General features: G+C 42.6%; 1 protein-coding gene across 1 annotated transcript; it reads right to left on the reverse strand.

The window, feature by feature from the left end:
* Positions 1-67: 67 nt before the first annotated feature.
* On the reverse strand, positions 68-21,460 carry LOC308407065 (proteolipid protein 2-like). Its single transcript, XM_080898480.1, has 5 exons — positions 21,145-21,460; positions 4,549-4,704; positions 4,357-4,455; positions 3,285-3,381; positions 68-3,183 (listed from the first exon to the last, which is right to left on the reverse strand). Exons 1-5 carry the CDS (start codon positions 21,238-21,240, stop codon positions 3,170-3,172), a joined length of 462 nt encoding a protein of 153 aa, XP_080754606.1. The 5' UTR covers positions 21,241-21,460; the 3' UTR covers positions 68-3,169.
* Positions 21,461-21,536: the final 76 nt, after the last annotated feature.

The raw sequence follows: 21,536 nt of genomic DNA on the forward strand, positions 1-21,536 counted from the left end.
TACATTTGCTTTATACCGTGGCGCTGCCGGGGATTATTTAACTGCAAATAATTGTTATGATTGTTATGCTGGTGCTTGTGCTTTATTATTTGCACAGAGCGCTAAAATCCCTAAAAACTATATGTAGGACGAAGAGAATGGGTTACTAGAGAGCAAAGAAACCATGCAAGTTACAAGTTTACTTACAAATATGTTGCTTTATTACATACTTTCCCCGTCTCCCTTAATAAGTGAAAACAAGAAGGCTGACAGGAAGCTAAACAAAAGACTAGAGCTTCAGTCCAACTTTGTTCTTTTCATTGTTTTCCTTGCATCATATTCGCTGACATATGCATAATTTGTGACTTTGAGCACACGCAGAGCAAAAAAAGAAAAAAAAAGTGCGACATGCCAGCTTGCACGTGAACAGGGGCGTTTCCAGGTTTTTTTCTATTGGGGTGGCAAATGGCATGGAGCGACGACGAGCACGAGGCGTGAGGAGTGCAGGGTATTTGATCAGAAATAAACCCAATGTAGAAAACGGGTGTGCAAAACATTTTCAGCCTTGTGTGGAGTCTTGATGCAGATGGTATTATGAGAAATGGGAAAACTTGTTTTGTGGTTAGTAGTAGGGGCGTGTTTTGGTTATTGATTTAAATCGATTCTAGCTTGGATAACGTGATATCAATTAAAATCCTGAATCGATTTTTTTTATATAAATTAATTTTGCCGGAAATGCCAGAATCTCAGGTTAAACCGCACACAATTTCAACAACCACCAAACAGCTAAAACAGTAAATGAGAGCAGGAACACGGATTCTGCACAAAGTGGCCTTTCTCACCTGACGGGGCTCAAAGCCGACAGCTCGCTGATTCTGATGTTTCGGCGGGTCCCTGCTTTGTGTTTACGTCTTTTTTGCGCTAGACAAACAATATGACTGAACCAGCAGCAAAAGAAGATCCAAACTACGCTTCACATAAACATCGTCAAATTCAAATTTTATTTGTCAAATTTGAATTTGACATCGTCATGAAATACCTCTGACTTTTGCTGTTTTGCCTCCACCACGATAAAATCACACTTCATGGACATCTCTCTCTCTCTTCAAGAAAAGTTCCCCGTCTAAAAATCTGTTCTCTTCATTATTCGCTTGCTTGTTGCGCACAAGTCTACGGTTTTTTTTACAGCGCTGTCGGCCGCTGTCTTTTCCTTTTACCTATACTTCCGAAAATAAAACCTAATTTCTGCTGAATTCTGAATTGTAACTTGAATAAATGCTTTTAAAAACTGAATTTGAATTAGTCTAATTTGAAATTCAATTTATTGGTTTGAAAATGATCATCACTAAATTGAATTTTATATTTTGACATTGAATTCCTTTGCTTTGAAACTGTATTTTATCCTTTAAAAATTTAGCTCTCGAATAATTTCAGGTTGTCTTTTTGTTTATCTCGTGAAAATGATTACGTCAAGTTATTGCTAGTAAAGGTCATTCCATGACTGAATCATGGGAGCGTATTTAGTTTTTCTCAGGATTGCTTCTGTATATATCACGTCATCTTTTTGTTTATCTCGTGCTGTATTTACCCAATTTTTATAGACCTGACAAGGACCAGGTGTCCTGATATGCAATACCTTTGAACAGATAGTGTACTTTTTACCATGACTGTATACACTTGTAAATGAAGCACTTTAAGATAATTTAGCAGGACACATGAGTGTACAGAGCAAGCCAGAAAACTGATCTTCTTTGTGGTAAAATGGCTTTTGTTTCCCTTTGAACTTTTAAATTACAGACTTTTGTAAAGCATATTAAAATGAAATTTTAAAAAAAGCAAAAACACCAAAGGGGTTGAGGAAACACTCGCAGTACATATCCTAATGTTAACATAGCATGTTCAAAAAATGGACTGTGCTACTGAGCAGTATAAAATGTCTACAGAAAAATATTGTACCACCTTAAAAATGTGTTATAAATGTAAGAAAAATGCATAACCGGAGCAAGAATCCAAGAGCTGTAGGCATGATGTAATTTTAAATAATAAAAGTGTGGTTGTTTAGTTAATGGGCTGTCTATGGGTCCTAAATTCCAAAACTCTCGAAGGAAAACGGCCAAAGATTGATTTCATTTTTATTAATCAGCAAATGTTTTAGTACTTAGAAACAAAAGATGAAACGGAAGAAGGTGAGGGAACTGGTTACTCTGAATGAGACTTTTAAGGCACTGTAAAACACACAGAACACTATTAACCCTCTCAGGCTCAAATTAAGTTTTTGTTGCTAATGCACAAAAGAATACCTGCAGTGGTACTTCTCAGTAAAAAATCCTCATAAAATATGTATGTGGGTTAATCAGGTTGTTAGCTTTTACTTGTTGCAAATCTGCAACGCCTGCCTTCAGAGGGTTAAATAACAGAAAAGCAAAGGTGTAACCAGCTGAGAAAGTACAAAAAAAGTCCCCCAAGAAGACATTTATAATATTAAACGATTCAAAAAGCACCACCTCTGTGTCAGTTGCTTCTGAAGCCCAAATAACACAGTTACTATTTACTACAGCAGTCCATTAACAGTAGACAGGTGTATTAGACAATTTGCATGATGACGTCATCCAAAGTCCTCCTAGAAGGAAGTCTGGCCATTTGGCATCTTGATAAGACCATTGGGCACTTATATGGGGAGATATTTTAAAGGATTATGAAAATGAACTCTTATTTCAGTGATTAAGGGGACACCTGGAAAAAAAAGAGTGCTTTATGAGTTTGCTGCCCCCAAAATAATGCTTTAAAAAGCTTTTTATCCCCCGGGAGGTTACACTTTACCAGCGTCTTTGCTGTTATGGAATTATCTCAGAAGCATCGGTTGAGGATTCTGTGAGTGCTAGGTCGCTCTTTCATAATCTTTCCCGTTTTACTCTGGTTGGAATAAAAGTTTGAGAGGGGAATCCCTCATGGAGTAGACATACAGACAGATGCCAGCACCCCTTATTAAGGCTATGTCATCTTCTTTTCTGGCTTCATTCTTTAAGATACATTCCATCTGTTCAGGCCATGCAGCAGCATTTATTAAACTGTGACTTGCTCATTTTACTGTCCATCCTCCTCTCTGACCCGCTCCTCTGTTAACCTTTGCCCAAATGACTGCTTTTGGTTCTTCTGTGTTCTTGACAGAAGTATTTCTGTGTGAGAACATTTAAACTCTGCCATCTGTTAAAAACAAAAACAGTCAAGATATTAGAGAAAATTGCACATATCAAATAAAACCAAGAACGCGTTTTGAATGCATTAACAAAAACTGTTTTTCTCACCAGTTGGAGCTGCTGAGTGCTGTCTGTTACTTTGGATTTGGAGGAAGATTGTGTAGGTGTCGTATGCAAATATCAGCCCAGCGAACAACCCTAACACCTAAGAAGCAAGAACTGACAATCAGAATCACAACTAACACAAATACAATCTAAATAAATTATCAGTATTTTGTTAAAGTTAAGTGCCAGAAGACTTTGTGCTCTTCACACTATTAGACACTTTGGTTCATGAAGAAGCCAATGTGGGGACAGACTTGTGCCTGATATACAGCTGCAAAGCACATGTTTGGGACTAAACACGTGATTAATACAAAAGACTACGTGTAGACATAGCATACCACGAGGATGGTTGTGGTGGGGAAATGAGATGTGAAATTTATCTTTAACATACAGAAAATCTGTCATTAGGAGCATGATCAACTTCTCTCACTCAAAGGGACTTGTCAAAATTGCTCATTGTTCATCTGAGGATTTGTGAATCTGCACTGAGTGTTTTCAGTGAGAGCAGCAGTATGTTCAGTCAGACCTCATGACCAAAGTAATACAGTGACAGTTGTCAGTACATCCAGTAGTATATGTCAAAAAACTACATTAACTCCCATCTTTTTAAAGGTTTATCAAATTCAGGGTCCCTGGTCCCGGCTGGGAAATCAGTCTGAAACTGATTTCCGGTCATCACCGTGTCCTGTTTTTGGCAACAATAAACTAACATTCAAACTAAATGACACATGGATTCAGTGTTATATCTGGGGTTTTTTTGTCTTAGAAATTTTTGAATGAGCTAAAGTAAGGTGATAAGTCACAGTCTACAGTTGTAGTCAAAAAGGAAGGAAGTATTGCAGTATGAACATTACTCAATGTTGAGTGCCTGCTTTTTCAGAAAGTCTGAGTGTTTCATATTGAACACAAAAAAGTGACAAAAACACCAGGCATTCAGTTTTCACATGTATAACTGGCAGCACCGAAATTAGTCAGTGGTAACAGCCATCAGTTGTCAAGATAAACAGAGAAATAAATATGAGCGGATTCAGTATGCAGCTAAGAACTCAGGCTGAGTCATTCTGGCTTAACTAACCGCGCCTGCCATACAAGCTCCATCCCTAGATCCTCCAATGAGATTGACCAGAGAGGTGATGATGTAGAAGGCGGCACCAACTGCAGCACGGAACAGATCCTGCACAAAGGGAAGCAAAAGATGAAGCATTATGCAATTTAGCACAGAAATGTGTCAGAGTGTGTGCATGTAGTTATGTGTGTGCGGACTCACACTCCAGACCCAGTTGATCCCTAAGAACTGCTTGTCCAGGTCCATCATGAAGACGCCGAAGAAGATCATGGAGAAGGTCATCTCACATATGGGCACCGTAGTGTAGCCTCCACACCAGGAAGAAGCATAGCAGATGATGACGATAAAACTGACAAGCTAAGATAGAGATGAGAGAAAAGAGGAGATAAGACTTGATATCAGTGTAAATTTCACAGGAAACTAACACCCACACTGCGTAAATTCCTCTACCCTGTTAGAATTTCCAGGTATAAAAATCAGCTGCAATTTCTCTGAGATAGGACTGCACATTTTTGTAGCGTCACACAGCAACAGAAAATAATCTGTCTATAGAGCTGTCACGTCCAGCTGGACAGTAAATGAATAAAATCATCCATCCATCCATCCATCCATCCATCGTCATCCGCTTTGTCCGGGGTCGGGTCGCGGGGGCAGCAGCCTAAGCAAAGAGGCCCAGACCTCCCTCTCCCCAGCCACCTCCTCCAGCTTGTCCGGGGGAATACCAAGGCGTTCCCAGGCCAGCCGAGAGATATAATCTCTCCAGCGTGTCCTGGGTCTGCCCCGGGGCCTCCTCCTGGTGGGACATGCCTGGAACACCTCACCCAGGAGGCATCCTTGTCAGATGCCCGAACCACCTCAGCTGGCTCCTTTCGATGTGGAGCAGCAGCTGCTCTACTCTGAGCCCCTCCCGGATGGCCGAACTTCTCACCCTATCTCTAAGGGAGAGGCCAGCCACCCTTCGGAGGAAGCTCATTTCTGCCGCTTGTATCCGCGATCTCGTTCTTTCGGTCACTACCCACAGCTCGTGGCCATAGGTGAGGGTAGGGACGTAGATCGACCGGTAAATTGAGAGCTTCGCTTTTACACTCAGCTCCCTCTTCACCACGACGGACCGGTGCAACGTCCGCATTACTGCAGCTGCAGCCCCAATCCGTCTGTCGATCTCCGGCTCCCTTCTCCCATCACTCGCGAACAAGACCCCGAGATACTTGAACTCCTCCACTTGGGGCAGGAACTCATCCCCGACCCGGAGTGGGCACTCCACCCTTTTCCGGCTGAGAACCATGGCCTCAGATTTGGAGGTGCTGATCCTCATTCCCGCTGCTTCACACTTGGCTGCGAACCGTTCCAGTGCGAGCTGGAGGCCTTCACCCGATGAAGCCAACAGAACCACATCATCTGCAAAAATCAGAGATGAGATTCTGAGGCCACCAAAGCGAAAGCCCTCCGCCACTTGGCTGCGCCTAGAAATCCTGTCCATAAAAATTATGAACAGAACCGGAGACAAAGGGCAGCCCTGGCGAAGCCCATCACCCACCGGGAACGAGTCCGACTTATTGCCGGCAATGCGAACCAAGCTCTTGCAACGGTTGTATAGGGATCGAATGGCCCGTAGCAATGGGCCAGACACCCCATATTCCCGCAACACCTCCCACAGGACACCCCGAGGGACACGGTCGAATGCCTTCTCCAAGTCCACAAAACACATGTAGACTGGTTGGGCAAACTCCCATGCCCCCTCAAGTATCCTGGAGAGGATAAAGAGCTGGTCCAGTGTTCCGCGACCAGGACGAAAACCGCATTGTTCCTCCTGTATCCGAGGTTCGACTAACGGACGAACTCTCCTTTCCAGCACCCTGGCATAGACTTTCCCAGGGAGGCTGAGGAGTGTGATCCCCCTGTAATTGGAACACACCCTCCGGTCCCCTTTCTTAAAGATGGGGACCACCACCCCGGTCTGCCAGTCCACAGGTACTGCCCCTGATCTCCACGCAACATTGCAGAGGCGTGTCAACCAGGACAGCCCTACAACGTCCAGAGCCTTCAGGAACTCGGGGCGGACCTCATCAACACCAGGGGCTCTGCCACCAAGGAGTTGTTTAACTGCCTCAGTGACCTCGCCCCCGGAAATTGGCGGGTCATTCCCCTCATCCCCAGACTCTGCTTCCTCCTCGGAAGACGTGTCAGTGGGATTAAGGAGGTCCTTGAAGTATTCCTTCCACCGCCTGACAATTTTCTCAGTCGACGTCAGCAGCGCTCCGCCAGCACTATACACAGTGCAGGTAGAGCACCGCTTTCCCCTCCTGAGACGTCTGACGGTTTGCCAGAATCTCTTCGAGGCAGTCCGAAAGTCTTTTTCCATGGCCTCGCCGAACTCCTCCCACACCCGAGTTTTTGCTTCAGCCACTGCCCGAGCCGCATTCCGCTTGGCCTGTCGATACCTGTCGGCCGCCTCCGGAGTCCCACAGGCTAACCAAGCCCGATAGGACTCCTTCTTCAGCCTGGTGGCTCCCTTCACCTCTGGTGTCCACCATTTGGTTCGGGGATTACCACCACGGCAGGCACCCACCACCTTGCGGCCGCAGCTCAATGCAGCAGCTTGGGCAATGGAGACGCTGAACATGGTCCATTCGGACTCAATGTCCCCAGTCTCCCTCGGAATGCTGTTGAAGCTCTGCCGGAGGTGTGCGTTGAAGATCTCGCGGACTGGGGCCTCTGCTAGACGTTCCCAGCACACCCTCACTACGCGTTTAGGTGCACCAGGTCTGTCCAGCGTCCTCCCCCGCCACCTGATCCAACTCACCACCAGGTGGTGATCAGTTGACAGCTCAGCCCCTCTCTTTACCCGAGTGTCCAGAACATATGGTCGCAGGTCTGCTGATACGATTACAAAATCGATCATCGACCTACGGCCTAGAGCGTCCTGGTGCCACGTGCACTTATGGACACTCTTATGTTCGAACAGGGTGTTCGTTATGGCCAAGCTGTGGTTAGCACAGAAGTCCAATAACAGAGCACCGCTCGGGTTCAGATCAGGGAGGCCGTTCCTCCCAATCACGCCCCTTCCAGGTCTCGCTGTCGTTACCCACGTGAGCATTGAAGTCTCCCAGCAGGACAACAGAGTCTCCAGGTGGAGCACCCTCCAGCACCCCCCCCCCCCAGGGACTCTAAGAAGGCTGGGTACTCTGAACTGCCACTCGGCGCATAAGCGCAGATGACAGTCAGGACCCGTTCCCCGACCCTAAGGCGCAGGGAACAAACCCTCTCGTCCACCGGGAAAAACCCCAACGTACCGGCAGCAAGCCGAGGGGATATTAGGATACCCACCCCAGCCCGCCGCCTCTCACCAGGGGCAACTCCAGACTGAGACAGAGTCCAGCCCCTCTCCAGGAGACTGGTTCCAGAGCCCAAGCCATGTGTAGAGGTGAGCCCGACTATATCTAGCCGGTACCTCTCAACCTCACGCACTAACTCAGGCTCCTTCCCCACCAGAGAGGTGACATTCCATGTCCCTATTGCCAGTCTTGGCAGCCGGGGGTCAGTCCGCCAGGGCCTCCGCTCCTGGCCGCCACCCGACACACAATGCACCCGACCCCTATGGCGCCTCCTGCGGGTGGTGGGCCTGCGGGAGGATGGGCCCATGTCTCCTCTTCGGGCTGTGCCCGGCCAGGCCCCATGGACTAAGGCCCGGCCACCAGACGCTCGCCCTCGGGCACCCTCCCCGGGCCTGGCTCCAGGGCAGGGCCCCGGTGACCCTATCCCGGGCAGGGTAAACTGTTCCCTCGGTGTCCTTTTCATAAGGGTCTTATGAATCAATTTATTTATATAGCACTTTTCACAGGATAAAAACCACAAAGTGCTTCATAGTAATATAAAAGAAATACATAAAATACATTATTAATAGGGCTGTTCGACATAACGATATATATCGGATGATGATATAAAAACGTCTATCGTTTCATTTTACGCTATCGTTTGTTTCGTGGTGTCGCAAAATAAACTGTTTACGACAATATTTTTTCATCGTTTTGATGGTCACTGTAGTGGCTATATTGATTTATTAAAGTTCTCTCTTTCTCATATTTAATATAACCACTACGGACGGACAGGCGCCTGTTTTTATGTGTTGTGGTTAGCAACAACGACGGTAACAGCATTGCGTGTCCGCTTGTTTATGTTCCACATAAACCTTTCACAATAAAGCTCAAGATCCTGTTGAGACTTTTCAAAATAAACAATCACGTGAAAGAGCAGATTATTTACGGATGAGAATTAAAAAAGAGCCGACAGGTGCTAAAAAAATAAACCTTAGACTCAAACGTTAGAACAGGCTTTTCCCCGCAGCACGCTGTGTAATAAATACTCAAAGAAAACGGCAGCCTTTACAACTTATGTCTAAAAATGTATAGTTTCATGCATCGGTTAAAACACTCGACTCCAGCAACATGACGCGCAGCTGGAAACACTTCCCGCAAGACGAGCTGCCCGAGATTCACAGAATTTGCAGAAAATGTTACATTTTTGTGATTTATATAGTTATCGGACGATAGAATTCTTATATTGGGATATGAGATTTTGGTCATATCGCACAGCCCTAAATAATAATCAAACATACAGCAGAAATCTAAAAGCCAATCTAAATTGCCAATCCAGTTGGCACCTTTATTTTTCTGAGTGTATGCCATCATTATTCTGTTTACAGTAAATACTAAATACTGAATATTATTGTGCAGCACGTAAGATCGACAGCGCACAGTGTGCTTTGAGGTAGGAGCCAAAAAGGGTGTAGTTTGTGTGTGTGAGCACCCGTGTGTACACCTGTGAGCATGAGCGTGCTTGTATTTAAACAGGTTCCTCAAGTAATGATCTGCTAGAGGGCACACACAGATACTCCTCCCAGTCCCCCCACCCCAACAGGCAACAGAGAACGGGGGTGTGTGAAGACTCCAAACCTCCCTCCGCCCGCTCATATGTAGTGTTGATGCATGTGTGCACTAAGGTGCATTTAAAACTCAGGAGGGCATGGAGCTACCTGTCAGAGAGCAGCAGGTAAGCACATAGCCCCTCCTGATAGCCCTCAATGTCTAGGCCCATCCGGACCGGGGCCCAGTTCAGCAGCGCCACCCGGCCCCACAGAGCCCGGGACAGCCCACCCAACCCCACCACAGAGAAAACTGCACCCACCCTGTCATCCAATTCAATTCAATTTTATTTATATAGCGCCAAATCACAACAAAAGTCGCCTCAAGTAGATCCACTTATCTTCCAGACTACACAAGACAATAGACAAATATCTGGCAATTTGTACATGTTTGGTTGTTTTAACACAAGTCATTTCCCTCGAGTCATGTAGGGTGATGTGGTAAAACTTCGACTCAAGAGCTTAATGTGAAGCTGACAAACATTTTAAAAAGGTATTCATTCTCTGCCTGAAGGAAACATAAATCAACTACAAGTAAAAGTCCTATATTCCAAAGCTTCTGTAATCATATTACTCAATCCGTACTGTAGGGCTGCCACGATTTGTCGACTAGTCACGATTACGTCGACTATCAAAATCATCGACGACTGATTTACCGTATTTCCCGGACTACAAAGCGCACCTAAATATTAGCCGCACAAGCTAAAATCAGGGGAAAATCCTGTTTTGTACATACATTAGCCGCACCTGACCAAAAGCCGCAGGTGTTTCAATGTTGACTTATCATATGTAAGAGAATATGCACAAAGGGAATTGTCAGGAAAGAGATGGCTGTTTGGAGACATCACTTTTATTAATATTTTGAAAAACAAGTTATGGGTACATATTTGCACATGTAGTACATAACAATAACCTACAGCACACCAGAAAAATAGATTCGGACTACCTTTTAGGCTCAGGTGCAGTGACACAGCTTTAACAAGAAGAAAAGTCAGTCATTCACCACCATCTTTCTCTTCTTCCTACGCACTAAAACCACCAAAGTCCTCTTCTCCAGTGTCGGATACAAACAGGCTCATGATGGCTTCGTCATCCACTCTTCTTCTCTCCTTCGTTGTCACTTTCAAAACCAAAGAAATCCTCATTGTCAGTGTCAGAGTCGAACACCCTCAGAAGGGCCGTGGCGGTGTCCTCCTCTCCATCATGCAGCAGTCCAGCCCTTCAAAATCCGTTGGTGATCGTGGATGTTTTCACACTTTTCCACGCTGTCAGAATCCACCGGTGGAGTTGGGCATAACTTGCTTTTTGGGCATAACTTGCAAGTTTATCGCCGCTCATCATCCACGCCTCCCGCTGAATGCGTAGCGCTACTTTGAAGTTTGTTTTTCGCGCTACTTCGTACGGCACTACGTTGCCTGGCGGACGGACATGTGACTAACATACCACTCTTGAACCCCGATCCTTCCGCCAGGCAACGTAGTGCCGTACAACAGCGGAACACACAAAACAAATCGTCTTACGATATGACAAAAATCACGGACAATCCACAGAAAAGCCGCACCTGACTAAAAGCCGCAGGGTTCAAAGCTTGTGCAAAAAGTAGCGGCTTATAGCCCGACATTTACGGTAATAGTCGACGCGTCGTTTGAAGCTTTGTAAGATCACAAAAGACGCAGGAATAAGTGGCAGGATTTAAGAGTGTAATAACGGACTGAAACAGAAGATGGCAGCATTGCATGTACAAGGATGTCAGCTACCGCTAAACCCCGAAGAAGAAGAAGAAGAAGAAGAAGAAGAAGGAGCAGCTGTGTCCCAGAATTCATAGCGCGGCCCAGCGCAGTTTCCAACAATGGCGGCAGCTAGTTAGTTTTAATGTTACTCTTATTATTCTTTCTGGGTCACAAAATAAACGTTTAACATATTTTCAGGCGAGAATGTAGCTGTGTAAACCTCAAATATCTGCTCAGTTTATCAGGACACCACATATTTTCAAAAGCGCTCCGACGTTTTCGGAGACATCTGTTACCCACTAGCTCGTTAGCGAGCCGGGGGCTAGGCTCACTAGCGCCGTGAGAACACCGGACTCCCCGCAAATCGTTTTCAAACCCACCGCCGTCTTTCGCTACTCAGGTTAAATATATATGATTTCACTTAGATAACTTAAAATGTTATTGTTTGGATTTTTTTTTTTTGTATTTTATTTGTTCCTGAGTAAATCAGTTTGTCTGAGATTAAAGTTATAGTTTTTACACAGCTGAATAAACGTCAAGCAGACAACTGATTATCAGAAGTGTGAGATGCTCCAGAATATACTCCAGTGTCCTGTTATATTTTAGATAGCAAGGAGTTTATTAAACTTCACCGAAACAATCTGCAAATTTCATTAAAATTTAATAAACTATCATCTTGTCTTTATTTTTAGTTAGCACAGACCTTAAACACTTAAAGCTGTAAGCTAATGATAGTTATGTAAGAGCAGATGCTGCTGGTGCAATAAGCTGTAGTTTTACGTCCAATGGATGATGATCTGATTAGTCGACTAATCGCAAAAATAATCGGTGACTAGTCGACTATCAAAATAATCGTTTGTGGCAGCCCTACCGTACTGTTGTCTTATTACTATGCATTAGGGCTGCCACGATTAGTCGAATAGTCACGATTACGTCGACTATCAAAATCGTCGACGACTGATTTAATAGTCGACGCGTCATTTGAAGCTTTGTAAGATCACAAAAGACGCAGGAATAAGTAGTAATATTTAAGAGTGTAAAATGGTAAATGGCCTGCATTTGTATAGTCCATAGGACCCCAAAGCGCTTTACACTACATTCAGTCATTCACCCATTCACACACACATTCACACACTGGCGATAGCAAGCTACATTGTAGCCACAGCTGCCCTGGGGCGCACTGACAGAGGCGAGGCTGCCGGACCGGGCCCTCTGACCACCACCAGTAGGCAAACATGGGGTTAGTATCTTGCCCAAGGATATTTGGCATGCAGCCAGGATGCAGCCTGGGATCGAACCACCAACCTTCTGATTAGTGGCTGACCTGCTCTGCCACTTGAGCTACAGCCACCCCCTGTAATAACAGACTGAAACAGAAGATGGCCGCACTCCATGTACAAGGATGCCAGCTGCCGTTAAACCCCGAAGAAGAGGTAGCTCTGTCCCAGAATTCATAGCGCAGCCCAGCTCAGTTTCCAATAATGGCGGCAGCTAGTTAGTTTTAATATTACTCTTATTACTCTTTCTGGGTCACAAAATAAACATTTAACATATTTTCAGGCGAGAATGTATCTGTGTAAACCTCAAATATCTGCTCAGTTTATCAAGACACCACATATTTTCAAAAGTGCTCCGACGTTTTCGGAGACGTCTGTTACCCACTAGCTCGATAGCTAGCCGGGAGCAAGGCTCACTAGAGCCCGTGAGAACACCGGACTCCCGGCAAATCGTTTTCAAACCCACCGCTGTCTTTTGCTACTCAGGTTAAACATGATATAGGAGTCACTTAGATAACTTAAAAATGTTATTGTTTGGATTTTTTTAGTATTTTATTTGTTCCTGAGTAAATCGGTTTGGCTGAGATTAAAGTTATAGTTTTTACACCGCTGAATAAACGTCAAACAGACAACTGATTATCAGAAGTGTGAGATGCTTGAGAATATACTCCAGTGTCCTGTTATATTTTAGATAGCAATGAGTTTATTAAACTTCACCGAAACAATCTGCAAATTCCATTAAAATTTAATAAACTATCATCTTGTCTTTATTTTTAGTTAGCACATACCTTAAACACTTAAAGCTGTGATAGTTATATAAGAGCAGACGCATGCTAGTGCAATAAGCTGTACGTTTTACGTCCAATGGATGCATGATCTGATTAGTCGACTAATCGCAAAAATAATCGGTGACTAGTCGACTATCAAAATAATCGTTTGTGGCTACTATGCATATGGAATTTATTATGAGTCTCCAAGTGGTGCTGATTGTTTTGCATTCTCATACATTGCGTTATATTTCACCAGCTGACTAGATCTATAACAAAAATCTTAGTTTGTAAATTGCAACATATAGAAGAAAAGCAGTGGAGGTGCAATGACATCAAGTACAGTACTTAAGTAAATGTACTTAGATACTGATCCACTGACAATACAGAACTTATGCAAAGTATTTAAACTTAAAGTGACTCATGTGTTAAGAGATCACACCGCTGTGAAATGCAAACAAAGGCGTTCATGTGAAAATAGAGATTGAAGATGTGACGTCATTTCCGGGGTAAAACCAGTCGCATGACAGCCACGGGAAGGCGACGGGTAAAGAGATCGTTTTTTTATCGGATTACGTCGTGGAAGAGAAATTGTTCAAGCCATGTTTCTGAAGTAACAAAGAGCCGACGAATGGCCTGGATTGCAGCCATTCGAAGACCAAATATAACTTTCCAGAACACTCCAGTTCACAAGTTAGTCTGCTCCAAGCATTTCCACCCAGTCTTCTGTTGTAGTTATTACGTTTATCATAACATAATTGTTGATGTAGGTTACAAATAAGTCTTATATTGATTTGAATTGAATTCGATGCGCTTTGCTGCTTTGTTCACTGTGGCTTTGTGGGCTAATGTTCGTTGTGTTTTGTAGGAAAACCAGCCTACAAAATGCAGGAATACGATCCAGACTGGGCACCCTCTATCAACCTGGGTCATACCGAGTTTAAAGCTGCTACCACAGTGCGATTTTATTGGTTAAGAGAGAAAGCGATATCAAAACAGCCACGAAAAGTCACGCATATATGTGCCCAAATGGTGAATAACTGTTTTCCAGTATGTTGTTTTGTAGTGCGTGGGTTTTTTTTGTTTGTTTTTTTGCATTGTTGAAGCAGCTAATAAAGCATGATGGAATACAATTTTGCTTCTTTCTTGTAAGATTCTATAATAGAATGAAACAATAATGCCAGTTATAAATAAAAACAAATTGAATGGATTACAAAACACTTATTTTATTTCTATTAGATGTAAAAATGTTGTGTAATACTACAACCTGAAATGACAAATAGATTATTTCCTGTACAGGCCAACGCAAAGGGAAAAAAATATAACAACAGCTGTCAAATGGAATAGTCCAAATCACCAAAGTAAACTGGACCTGGGCTTGTTGCAGGGATCTGAAGTTACTAAACATTTTGTGAGTGTATGCACTCACACTTAGGACCATATAATAATAAATATGTGCGTGATGAAAGCTGGGCAGCACGCTAATGTCCTTACTCCACTCTGTATGCTCGTATGGGTCTAACCCTTTCACTCCTTTGATTTTTTCCTTGTACTTTTTTTACTTTTTGCCTTTTCGTTAAGTCTGTACAGACCTGCCGTGTTCTGCTGTTTTTGAGGCAAATAAAATTCAAGTAGGGATTAAAACCGCAGAATTAATGATTACCGGTGCTGGAAATGCTAGCGCTTGATGCAGTGTTTTGAATTTGTTGCCACTTGTACCCACAATGCAATGCCCGAAAGTCACGTGTTCTGTCAATCTCTATAGTGGTCAAGGACAGTAAAGTACAACAGTATTCCCAGACAGGAAGTAATTTTAATTTGCCACTACGACAGTTTATGTTTAGGAGCTGTAGGTTGTTTGCATTTATACTTCTATTCCTGCCTTTGCAGGGTGCATGCAGTCCTGTTAACCAGAGCCAGATGTGCAAACCTATAATGTGGGATGGAAAATCCTTTTATGAGCCTTTATACTACCAATAATGTGATATACGTTGCATTTTGCTACTCTGGCTACAGACAATATCCAGCCTATAAGTGAGCACATGAGAGAGTGGGCTGAGTTAACCTATGTGACCTTTAATAATCAGCATCTTAGCTCCTTGATGCCAAAAGCAAGAACAGTGGAGCAGCAGTGACAGGTGGAATCCCTTAACCTCTGATAAAGCACATACAGTGGAACCCCGACTTACGAATATCCCATTTAACGAAAAATTTAAGTTACGAAGGCGCTGAACAGCAATATTTCTGCCCGTGTTACAGCAAAATGCCTGTGTAACGAAATCCGCTGGCTCTGATTGGCTGAGCCTACAATGCCCACAATGCCTTACGAATCATGTGACAACCCCTTGACTTTCGTAATGGACTCTGTCACTACCCAATCCGTACCGGAAACCTGATCGGTACCCCGCATGCGCGAAGGTGTCTACTTCCGGTCGAAGTGTTTTACGATAGTTACAGGTCAGAGTATCTGTTAAGATGTTAAGAATAATAAGAATCTCTTAAAATGTTTCCAATAATGAAATCTTTCAATATAATATAGACAAAAACAAAAAATAAAAAGATAGTTACGGATTAGAACTCCCCGATCCTTACTGCGCATATGCAAAGTTGGACCGTACAAATCGGGTCTGCCCGATCCGTACCGCGCATGTGCAGATGTTTTCTTCTTCTTCTGTTCGTTTAATGGCAGTTTATTCCTCAGTGTACGAGGATACTGCCACCTGCTGACCGAGCGAATGAAGCCTATTGCAAACTGAATTAGCATCATTACAAAACGTGTTAAATTTGATTTAGTGATAGTCGAGTGTGTTTATGCTTGTCTGTGTGGAGAGGATTGATTGGAATAGTGATGATGATGTCCGCTATCACTGTCAATTGTCAGTAAACACTTCATCTGGCTGATGAATCTTCACATGACATATTACAAAGTCTGTATTATTAACTCTGTAATTAGGCACCATTGTTCTTATTTTACGGCGCTGTTGTTCAATCAGGGAACGCTCTCTGTTGAGGAGAAAAACATTTGTATACGGATTATCCATAGTTTAAATGTCCCGGTAGTCGAAAAGGAGGCAGAGCTGTTGAGAAATGCTAGGAGCTAATTGGGCGCTAACTGTATCATTCAAATATATTGAATGTCGCAATGTTGGCAAAGAGAGGAAGTGACATAAGATTTGCGCATGCGGGGTACCGATCGGGTTTCCGGTACGGATCGGGTAGTGACAGACTCTGTGCACGAGAAAATGCTAACTTCCTGGTTTGAGACTGGATGTATGGTTGTACATTTCCGGTGGCTTTACTTTGCGGTGAATCGCTAATGTGAAGATATACTCCAAAATCATGTCCAAAACACGGAAAGATCGCGTTAAGTTACAAAGAGCAGAAGGTGGGAAAACTCACCACTGTTGTGTCATAAAAAAAAAAATCTAATGATCAATTTTGACGTTTAAAGCATTTAGATCAGTTGTTTACTATGGAACGCCAGGACTGCCATAATGAATTAATTAAATACACCATTAAATAATTAATTAAATGTGGCAATAATTAATTAAAATTGGAATTAATTAATTAAATAAATAGTTATGACACATGTAATTAATTAATTATTGACACATTTAATTAATTATTTATGTATTTCACATTTTAATTAATTATTGACACATTTAATTAATTAATTATTGACACATTTAATTAATTATTTATGTATTTCACATTTTAATTAATTATTGACACATTTAATTAATTATTGACACATTTAATTAATTATTGACACATTTAATTAATTATTTAATGATATATTTATTTATTTCATTTTGGCAGTCCTGGCGCCTGGCTCTCATCATGAAATAATTTTATCTGTCAGCCTCACCCATCAAACTCAGGGGGCGGGGCTAACGCTGATCGAGTCAAAACCATTGCTTTGGCCTGGTGGCCATTGTTTCTAGCACACAACAACCGGCATGTGGAAGCTAACAGAACTGAACTTTGAAAAACCCTGTTTGTGTGTCACCAAATACCGTTTTAATATTTTTTTTAGCCGAGAATGTAGTGGTTTAATCTTCATGTGTCTGGTCGGTTTGTCAAGATACAGCCTCTTTGCAAAAGTGCTTCAATGATTTCGGAGATGTCTGCCCAGTCTCACGGCAAAGCGTGGGATAGACCCGCTCGCTTCGCAAGCAATCCCACCGACAAAGCGCAGGCCCCGGTACACAGCTGTAGTAACCCCCGCTGACTTCTTTTACTGAGGTTATATTTATCGGTGTTTTATTTCCTGATGTTCTTATGTGTCCTACGTGTTTCAGTCGCCAATTCTGAATTATAACTAACATTAAAAACATGTTTAAGGAGGCGAGAGAGCAAATAAATCTGTTTAACATCTGATCTTTGGGTTTTTGTTCAGTAATCAGCGTGACCTGTGTATAAACGCATAAAAGAGATAACGTTGGTGTTTCCGTCATGTAGTAACTGCTGGCTTTAACTGTACAAAGGTTGTTCGACACTATGAAACACATACAGACTTCATGATGTTCGGCTAATATTTTTATTGTGAATAATCATGCTGACCTCGCTCTGTACACCACGCAGCGAGGTCAGCATATCCACGATATCCACGATATCCTCAGCTCCATGAGTTAACACAAAGTTTCCCAGCTGACTATCTAACTTCCAACTATTCCAATCACGTGAAAATATACAGCATAAAGAAAAGTGTAAGAGACTCGGCAGCAGATTAGAATAACAGTTATACATTTAATAAATCACCAAATGAATCCAAGAAACGAGCAAACCTGTTCCGACAATTTGAGTTTGTATTCCCTCAGCTGCAGACTCGCTGCTGTTTAAATGTTTGAAAAGGAAGATTAGATATAAACAAACGTCAAACATAGATTCAGTCTGCCTTCACATTTGATATGAGGCCAGCACGTATAGTGGCTGTGTCCTGTTTTAAGATCATACATGTAAAATTGTTGTCTGACCTCCGTCGATCCAGCCACTCAGAATCCGTGGTTACCATGGTTACTGCATAAGCAGCTATAATGTTAACAGCTGGCACTGAGGAAACCTACCGGCAGCATGGGTGTTTATGTTTGTCATTGCAAAAGAACTGTCTGAATGGTTAACTGAAGTTAACTTGGATAAATTATAGTTAAGGAGTATCACAGATAACGCCTACGTGAGCTGTGCAACTGTTCACCACTACACTGAAATCAGCAGGCTATTACTGAAATACACGTGCTATATCATAAACTATGATATAAATAGGGAGGTCCTATTAACATGTTTAGTTTTAAAGGACACCTTCCTGCCTTTAGTCTCCTTCATGAGCAGTATTAGTTTTCTTCTAACATCCAGAAGTCTGCACGATGTGTTTCATAGTTTGTAACAAGCCTTTGACAGGTAAACATAACATGACCGAAAAAGCAAAAAAAAAAAAAAAATGAGAGAGAGAGTGTTGACATAAGAAGAGAAAATGCTCTCAATTATGGAGACAGGCAAATGGTTCATTTATGTTTGATGTGTGTTTATTCCTCCCTAAATATCGTCGGTAAAAATGCGCAGGAAAATCTGACGTGCATGGCAAACCATGCACGTCAGATTTTCCTGCGCATTTTTATACCTCTGCCAACAGAGAGAGAAAAAAAAAAATCACATTCTAACAGACAGCTGGTGCTTAGAATACAGTTGAATAACTATTAAAAAACAGATGATATTTAGATGATAGTTCAGTCTAACACATGTGCCAGTGAACCATTAAACGTCTGTGAAACTATGCAGTTATGAAACGTAACTTTAACTTCAGCCAAACCGATTTGCTCAGTTGTAAATAAAACAGCGAAGTAAACGTGACCCGACAGACAGAACCTGAGTGAATGAAGTCCAGCGTTTAACCACTGAGAGCTAAAACTCTGCTAAGCTGTGTGCCGGTGATTGGACATCAGCCGCTGATGAAGCTGGTTCGCCTATAATGTGCTCTGTAAGGAAACAAGCTCCAGCAGCTCTGCGCTCGGGGAAAACACTATATTTACTTATCTTGTGCATAAAAATGCGCTGACATTGCTTTATATCGAGCACCGGCTGCCCAGTTAAACTGTGACTATCACCAGGTAATGTAGGCGTGTTTCTTGAATTAGCAGCAGGTGTTAAACAGCTGACAGATGAGGAGGAGGATGCATGCAGGTAAACTGAGGGTCTGTTGAGCTGATCGCTGGTTTCGTGAGAAAAATGTCAGCTCGTTCTTTATGTTACAGAAGCACAGAGACACAAGACCAGGCGGAAAGAGACGATCGTTCGGTGAAAATGAGAATCTGCGAATGCAACATGTGGAACACGGAGAGTGGAATATGTAAACAAACCGGTTAACGTAACCCCCTCGGTGCACTCTGCATGCTAATTGTTAGCAGAGGTAGTGAAATCTCTAAAAACATCTGAGCACTTTTGCAAACATGTTCTATGTTGACAACCTGACCAGACATACGGCGCGACATTTGCCGCTAAAACACTGTTAAAAGTGTAGCTGGTGACAGAAAAACGGGGTATTTTAAAACTACACCACCACCATTGCTGCCTGTGATTTGATCTGCATTCTGGGATACCTGGCTGCCCCAAGTCTACACAAGCAATCGATTATCTAGGATCGGCCTGTTTTGACTTACTTTGCACGGCAACCAATCAAATGTTAGAGAAGCTGCATGGGCAGCGTTAACCCCGCCCCCTGAGTTTGATGGGTGAGGCTGAAATTATTTCATGATGAGAGCCAGGCGCCAGGACTGCCAAAATGAAATAAATAAATATATCATTAAATAATTAATTAAATGTGTCAATAATTAATTAAATGTGTCAATAATTAATTAAAATGTGAAATACATAAATAATTAATTAAATGTGTCAATAATTAATTAATTACATGTGTCAATAATTAATTAATTACATGTGTCATAACTATTTTTTAATTAATTAATTCCAATTTTAATTAATTATTGCCACATTTAATTAATTATTTAATGGTGTATTTAATTAATTCATTATGGCAGTCCTGGCGTTCCATAGTTTACATCACTCAACACAAGCAGAACTGCATTACAAAATCAGAAGACACATCGTCCACATTCAGAAGCACATCTCTGTATAGTAACAGTTCTTATGGTTTAAACAGGCAAATGTTCAGCATTCAAACTACAGGTATATAATAGTCAAAGCCAGATGTTTCCCGTTATGTTGATATCAGCTAGTCAAGTACACACCTACACAGCATGTCAACAAACCGTGGGAAAAAGCCACACAAAAAAAATGAATGATTGCTAGTAAGGGTTTCTATACATTAGTACTTACAAAAAGTATGTTGTGACTTACTTTCAAAATTACAGTGGTCCCTCGCTATAACGCGGTTCACCTTTCACCTTGCTGTTTCGCAAATTTTTTAGTGCAAGTTTGCATTTTTTTTTTTACATCACATTGTCCTGATCGGCTGCCGACGATCTACTCCGTGCCAGTACAGTACTGAATCGCTGCATCGATCGCTAGCAGTGTGACTCTAAAGTGCAGTAGGGGGGGCCGCTGTTTGCAAATACTGAGAAACATAGAATTTGAATCCTTTCTCTGTTTTGCTCTGAGGCGCAGGGAAAAATATCGACAGGTCAATGAACAGCATCTACATATATATTCCGTAAATGCCCAAGACAAATCGAGAAATCTAAATCGCCCCTTGATTCATCCATTTGGTCGACTTGTTTTGGAAAAGCCTCAGCAAGGAACGAATATCACACCGGAAACGAAGCGCCCTACAGGAGTTTCGCACCGGAAGTAGCATATGCTAAGTCGCACATGTCCTGTAGGGCGCTTCGTTTCCGCTCTGATATATATGGACAGACTAGAGTGAGAAATGTGAATAACAAAACAGAAGAAAACCGAGCAAAGGGAAAATGACACATTAGTGATTAAAAAATCAATAGATACAGAACATAAATCCACGTGACCATCTATAAATTATTGATTAGTTACAAGTGAGCTTTACACGCAGCATATTAAAGCCATATCTGTGAGTCGTTAAACGTGGATCATCACAGCAGAGCGGCACACAAATATCACAGTGAAAACAAACTTACTATTTCTGCTGCCAGGATGAACCCTTTCTGGGTATTCACGTAGCTTTTCAGCCTCTCCGCGCAGCTGGGAGAGCCGTGCGCACTTGTATCAGCCATTCTGTACTTTATCAAAGTTCACTAAACAGACAGTGTGCTGCGTGTGTTCGACCCCTAACTACGAGCAGATTAAACAAATGTTCTTCTTTCTTTCTTTAGTGGAGGAAAGTTTAGAGAGTGCTGCCCTGGTGCGGTTTACCGTTACTCTTGCTTAAACTGGCAAGTCGCTATTTCCCCTCAGGCGGATGAATCACCTTGATGAAATGCGCTGATTGGCTTCCAGACAGCACGACCACAGAAGCTCTGCGGAAACATGAGAGAGGAACAAGGAACCGGCGTAGGAGTTCACTGCCGGG

The sequence above is a fragment of the Rhamphochromis sp. 'chilingali' genome (assembly GCF_963969265.1).
Source record: "Rhamphochromis sp. 'chilingali' genome assembly, chromosome: 12".
Taxonomy (NCBI): domain Eukaryota; kingdom Metazoa; phylum Chordata; class Actinopteri; order Cichliformes; family Cichlidae; genus Rhamphochromis; species Rhamphochromis sp. 'chilingali'.